Here is a 6,994-nt window from a genome sequence, read left to right as displayed (position 1 = left end):
TGCATTTAAAAGAGGCCTGTCATGTGGACTATAAAAAGCTCCCGTTGTCTGGGGACCTGGGGCCTATTTTGGTAGCTGGGCCAGGCAGGTGAGGCAGGTGGGAGGTGGGTACGGCTGCAGTGGGGGGCAGGGCGCACAGGCGTGATCAGGAACTTCCCCAATGACCGCCCACTTACTCCTCTTGGCTAAATGAGAGTGGAAGCAGCTAAGGGTCCCCTGCCAGTCCCCAGCTCAGGGGCATACTCAGGTTTGCAGGCAACAGGGGTGAGAGGGGAGTAGTCACCACCTTACAGGTGTCACTGGGTCCCTAATGGGCCCACATTACAGTGCGACTAAGGCCACTCGAGACAAGGCCAGGGGCACCTGGAAAGGTGGCCGGAAGGACAGGGTGGAACAGGCTTTCCAGCAGACCACTGGGTGCTCTTCAAGGTCAGCTCTTCCCATCCAGCCTGCACACAGGGGGCCCTAACCAGGCGGAGACCCCTGTCCACCACGGTCCTGTCTTCATTTCCTCTCAGTGATGGCTGCCACCAGGTGTGCAGACAGGACAGGCAGCAGCAGGTAAGAAAGGAACTACCCACAACAAGTCACCACTGTGCCCCTTCAATCCCTGAAGAGGGGTACCCTGCCCCCCAGAGCAATTTTAGACTCTGCCCTGCTTACTGGCCATGGCTCCGCCTGGTCCTTGAAAGTGGGGTGACAGCAGAGAGCGGGTTCAGCACATAAGGGACTGCACATGGGCACAGCCACCGGAGCCCACCGTGCAGGCTGGGCCTTAGGGGCGAGAAAAACGCCAGCTCCCCTCAGCCTCCAGGCACAGGGTGAGGAGCAGGGGATGGGAAACTTCCTCGCCCCTGATGAAACTGGGCATAGCACGGGACTTATTCTGGCCAAGAAAATATAAGAGCAGGAGGTGGGTGCCATTTCCCAGCAGAAGCTGTAAAAGCTGGGGTACCACTCAGCACCCCACGCTTCTCCCTGTCTCAGTGACCACACTCATGAGAAAGGAGAGGACCCTCTGCGAGGCCAGGATGGCACCTGCCCCTATGTAACACCAGCAGCACAGGCATCCCTGTTGGGGCATTTGCTGATGCAGCATCACTAACCTGAACCCCAACCACAGACCCAGATGGGGTGTTTCTGTGGATGTGAGAGTGGTACTATTTGGGGTGTGGTATGTTGTGTCTGTGCATGATATTTTCTATGTGTGTAGTTACACTATGGAAATAGCATTCTTCTGTGTGTGTGTGCGTGTGCATGTGTATGTGCGTGTGTTTGTGTAGAATTATGTGTGTGGAACATTCCTTTGTGTGTGATGCTGTTGCCCAAGTCCGTGTGCTTTTTCTGAGTGTGTGTGGTATTTCTGAGTGGGCATCTGACCTCTTCAGGTTTACAAGAATTTCCTCTAAAGCCAGTGTGTGGGAAGGTGGCCTTACCTGGGCCTCAGAAACCAGTAGCAGCTGAGAAGGCCCCACAGGACGCCGAGGGGCATGGCCACAAGAGGAGTGGCAGAGCAGCCTCTCTTCACACAGGCCTTCTCAGCTACTGCAGGCCCTGGAGGGGGCCGGAGCATGCTGATCCAGCCCACTGTGCCCAGCTGAGGCCACCCCAGCCTCAGGACCCGGGGCTGTGGTGGTTCTTTCTCCAAGTTGGGGCCCAACCAGGCATTCACTGTAATATTTTCTGGCTTTTCTGGGCATAGCTGGAGGCTCCCAGACCCAGCCCCCAGCTGCACAAAGCTCCAGGACCAGCCACAAAGGCCACACAGCCACTGGCCACAGATCCAAAGTTCAGTGGATTGTCATCATGTAATATGGGTGGGGAAATGGAAGCCCCAAGAGGGAAGGGGGTTTGCCACAGCAACACAGACCTAAGCCTTCAGACCCCTGCCCTGCTTCAGCTGCTCCAGCTCAGCCCTCCTAAGATTGCTGGGTCTGCACAGCAGCCAGGAGGCCAGGCCCAATCCACTAACCATGTGGCACCACTGGCTCCAGACCCACACACAGCTACGTGCTGCTTTTTGGTCAGGTGGAGCTGAGTACAAGACTCCACCTACAAGACTCCACCTTCCATCATGGCTTCATCCCAAGCCCTTCATGCCATAGAGGACCCACATAGTGGGGCGTGTGCAGCAGACCAGGGTACTCACCTGCAGCTCGGTCTGGAAGAAGAACTTCTGTGGGCACTGCGAGCAGTCGTAGATCTTGTCCTCCTGCCCGTGCACAGCAAAGATGTGCTGCTGCAACTTATTGGCCTGGACAAAGACTGGACACAGACATGGCTGTGAGGGCCAAACTCTGGGGACACCCGCCCAACCACCAGAGCAGCCTCGCCCACAACACTCACAAATGGGGACCATGGAGGCACGGACAGCTGGCCAAACGGTGGGCCATCCAGACAATACTGCCACCTCATAGGGGGCACCTGAGCCAGTGACACCAGGCTCTGCCTCTTAAGGGCCGTGCAATATTAGACAAGTCACTTAACCTCTCTGGGCTTCACTTCCTCATCCAAAACATGGGGATCATTAAAGTATGTAGTTCACTGAGTGGCTGGGAGAACCACATAGGACAACACTCGCAAAAGACTTAAAAGGTGGCCTGGTGTACAAGGCCCAGTGGAAGTCACTGTCATCGTCATTCTTTGCCAGGCCCCTTCCAGATGAGGGCTCCTTGAACCCAGTGCAGGCCTGGGAGGTGGCTCAGCTGAGGAAGGGAACCTCTGGGAGGCGGACGGGCGTGTGCGAGGCCCCGCTGCCAGCAGGCGGCAGAGCTGAGGCTGAGACTAGGAAGCAGCCTGGTATGAGAAGGCGCTCAGTAAACAACTAGTCTCCTCTTGTCTGAGGTTGCCGCAGCCCCACACGGGGGCCCGTGTCTTGGTTCGGCAGGCCTGGCAGCTGGGGCCCCTTGGTGCCAGCCCCGACCCAGCCCGTGGAATGTGAGGGGAACAGATGGGTGGGGGCCCCTGAGACTGGAGGGGAGGGAGGCAGCGGGTGGTACAAGCCTGTGGCAGAGCTTGAAGGGCGTGAAGCGTGGGGGGACTTGCTCCTTAGCAGAGCCCCTTCCTCAGGCTCGCCATGGCGCGGCGCACAGCACTGGCTTCCCGGTGGCAGGAGCCCACGGGGTGCAGGCACCGGCACACATGGGAGGCAGCACTGCAGCAGCTGCATGTCTGGGAGGTGAGCACTTCAGAGCCCCCTCCTGCCAGGCGCCCTCCCCAGGGTGGGCTTCCCGTCGTGGCAGACAGCAGATGTCGGGGGAGGCCGAGGAAGGCCAGGCTCCCCCACGCACACCGGCTGCCATCTGGGCAGCAGGAGGGGGGCCAGCAGAGCCCCTGAGACTCGCCTTGGGCCGGGACAGCCGCTTGCCTGGGCTGGCAGCCAGTCTGGGAGCCGAGGGCTGGGGCCTTGGTGAGCAGAGCTGCCCTTGACCCCTCCAGCCTGTAGCACAAATGGAGCCTGCAGGGGGAGGCAGGAGGTGTGCCCAGGAGGGCTCCACTGCCGCTGGACAGAGCATGCAGCTCAGGGAGCTGGACATGGAGACCACCAGGGGCCGACTGCATGGAGGGCCGAGGCTCGGGTGGAGGAAGGACTTGCAGCAGTCAGGTGCAGGGGTGAGGGGAGCATGAGGAAGGGGCCACCCAACCTGTCTAAGAGGAGAGACCAGAGAGCACAGATGGGGGGCGGGGGTCAGCTCTGTACGGAGGCAAGTGGGACAATGGGGCTGCTGATGCCTCAGATCCCCCACAAAATCCAGCTGCCTTAGGGCAACTCCCACGGAATCCAAAGGGAAGAGTGAGGTGCAGTAACTAAAAGGCTGAGCTGGGTAACCCCTCTTCCCATGCACTCTACCGCCAGGCACCTTACCTGTGAAGCACACGGGGCATTTGAAGGTGCCCCCCATGCCCTCAAAGCTGTGCTCAATGAGGTGACAGAGGAGCTTGGCCGGGGAGTCGAACATCTGGTTGCACAGCTTACACTCGTGGTTGATGCCTTCCTCTGCAAGAAAAGTCACGACCAGTCAGGGACCCTGCAAGCCACTCTCTCCCCGCGGGAGCCCATGGGGCCCGGGTGCCTCAGGCCAGGACTGGGGCTGGTTGGAGGCCACAGAGGCTGAGACCCAACCAGCTCCAGATGGTGCAGCCCTGGAGGCATATGGCCCCCACCCCCCCACCCCCCCAGGACACCAAATATCTGCCTCCTGAAGTCACTGGCTGTGAGTTTCCCCCGCCCTGGCTCAGGGACAACCTGTGCGGCCACATTCAACCACTTGAACCTGAGGCCGTGAGACCCGGAGAGGGGTCCAGGATGCGATCTGCATGGACAAGGGCATCCACCTCCTTGGATTTTAGAAATGCAATGGAACATTTACTCAGCATGGAGGATGTGCCAGGCACATTGATATGATCCGGGGATTATGTGGGGAACAAAACAGATGACGTGCTTGCTCCCATTTAGCAGTGGGGGAGACAGACAATAAAGATGACCAACAGGAGGCAAGGGGAGAACTTGGGAGAGCACTCTAGGACAGGGTCAGGGTCCAGGGCAAAGCCCCTGAGCTGGGTCAGCTTGGAGAGAGTATGCCTGAAGCTGGGGCAAGAGGGAGTTGAGACTGTGCCTTGGGGTACAGTCAGAGAGGCCTGAGAGAAGCACAGGGCAGAGTCTTTCCTGCCCCCACTGGGACTTTACTCTGCGATGGACAGCCACAGGGAAAATCCCAAAACACTATAAAACACTCTTTTTAAAGTTTTGAAACAGAAGATTACGCAGTAGATCAGGGATAATAGTTGACACCCTGACCTGCTTCCGGATCAGCCCATGTTCTATCTCTCCACCTAGAAGCTGCAGGGACCCCAAAGTGCCCAGAGAAGAAAGTATGTCCCAAATGCCACTTCTGCCACGGTCAAGGAGGCACACAGCCTACGTCTGGGGCCCCCAGCCAGAATCACAGGGCAGAGTGCAAATCCTGGCTTCGCCATGCTGTGTCCTGGGCATCAGTTCTGTAAATGAGGCCCCCAAGTCCATGCTCCAAGGGCTGTGAGAGGAGCTAAGGGGCCGGCCCCTTGACCAGTACAGCCCAGTGGTCAGTAAGGGTCATGGGAAATTACGCTGGCTTGATCCTCTGGCACATCACCCCGGAGTCGGAACCCTGCTCTGCCACTTATGGCATGATCTTGAGTGAATTACACAAGCTCACTGTGCCTCAGTGTCCTCTTGTCTACAGCGCTCAGTAACAGCCTTCCTACCACTACACTCTTTTTTTTTTTTTAAGATTTATTTATTTATTCATACAAGCACTGGGTACAGTCAGAAGCACGGGAGGGTGAGAGAATTCACCAGAGCCAGAGCGGGGAACAGAACAGGCAGACTGACAAAATACACTGCTGAGGGGAGCAGAGGGTGCAGCCGGAGAGGTCTGCGCACCATGTGGGACCCTCGCCAGTGGCTGGGGATCAAACCGGTGCTGCAGAGGCTGAGGGCAGCTTCACAGCCCAGCGCTCAACCACTGCGCCACCAGGGGAGGCCCTCTACCACTACACTCTTAGTGTAGTGGCTAAAATCCAGAACACAAACAACAGCAGATGCTGGTGAGGATGCGGAGCAACAGGACGGCTCATCCATTGCTGCTGGGGATGCAGAAGGGTGGTTTCTTACAAAACTCCGGCCATCTGATCCAGCAATTACACTCGCTGGTATTTACCCAAAGGAGCTGAAAACTTCCATCCACACCAACGTTAATATTGGTTATTCATAATCACCAAACCAGACAAAAATTTAAATCAGCACTGAAAAGATATGAACTACTGTGCCACAAAGCCAATCTGAAAAGGCCATGCACTGTGTTATCCCAACTATTCTGGAAAAGGGAGAGCTATGGAGATGATGACAAGATCAGTGGTTGCCGGGACAGGGGGTGGTAGTGAAAGGTGGAGAGGGAGGGTTGTGAGGGCAGCGAGCATGCTCTGGGTGTGTAATGAGTATAATGAGGTAGGTATGTCGTTTGTCCAGTGTGCAATGCCAACAGTGAACCCCAAGGCCAACGATGGACTCTGGGTGATTATGATGTATCATTGAAGTTCATTTTTGGAAAGAAAAAAAAAGAAGTCCCATATTGGTGAGTGATTTTGATAACTAGGGAGGGTGTGCATGTGTGGGGACACCAGCTATGAAGGAAACCTCTGTATCATCCACATTTTATGGTACACCTAAAACTGTCCTTACAAAATTGTCTTGAAAGTAAGTCACTACCCCTCTCCCCCTTTAAAGACAGCCTTCCGCCAATGATGGTGTGAGAGTTAATTGAGTCAATACAAGAAAGGTGGCTGGGGCCAGTGCTTGTCACACAGCAAGTGCTCAATAAGTGCTGGCTGCCAGGCATGGATCGGAGAGTGTTATCTGGGACAGCCAAGGACACGCACTCCCTGCTCCCCCAGGGGACCAGCTGCACCAAAAGCGCCAGGTGCTCCGATTTGGCCTCAAAGGCAAGAATGAGGTAGGGGAAGGACTCAGCCAGTGGCAAGATGTGAACACAGATGGGCTGAGGCTTCTGTTGAGCCCCTGGGTCCCTAGACCCTGGCAGGGGCTGGCAGGGGCAGCAGGCATGCCCCCCCCACCAGCCCAGCCACCCCCTACCCCTCCGGCACCCCACCACAGAGGCACACATCCACATGTGCACGTGCTGGTGGGCCTGCCCCACATAGCCCACTGGCTGGAATCTACCGGGTGTTTGTCGCGCCCCTGGAGCCCCGGCAACTAGGCCACATGCACCCGACAGATTCAAGCTGATCTTCCATTTATACTAGCAGAAAAGGAATTCATTGACAAGTTTTGGGACACAGGGCGGGCTCAGCACGCTCGCCGCACAGGCCCCACGCACGTCCTCCGCTCCCCATGGAGAGGCTCTCATCATAATTAGAGATGGCCTCCAGTGTGGGGGACTGCCTCAAAAGACCCCCAATACTCCCCCCAAAACAATGCTGCTCAGTGACAGGCACA

General features: G+C 56.9%; 1 protein-coding gene across 1 annotated transcript in view; it reads right to left on the bottom strand.

The window, feature by feature from the left end:
- Window positions 1-2,080: 2,080 nt before the first annotated feature.
- The window catches only part of ZNF423 (zinc finger protein 423), a gene marked incomplete at both ends in the record, with an annotated part of 285,025 nt that continues 280,111 nt past the window's right edge, over window positions 2,081-6,994 (bottom strand). Inside the window, 2 exons of the mRNA XM_084256847.1 lie at window positions 2,081-2,265; window positions 3,866-3,997. Coding sequence (XP_084112973.1) covers window positions 2,081-2,265; window positions 3,866-3,997 — 317 coding nt within the window. The remainder of the gene's footprint in view (window positions 2,266-3,865; window positions 3,998-6,994) is intronic.

Source organism: Talpa europaea, assembly GCF_964194135.1.
Source record: "Talpa europaea genome assembly, chromosome: 16".
Lineage (NCBI taxonomy): Eukaryota > Metazoa > Chordata > Mammalia > Eulipotyphla > Talpidae > Talpa > Talpa europaea.
Note: the sequence above shows the minus strand (reverse complement) of the source record. Positions and strands in the feature narration are given on the sequence as shown.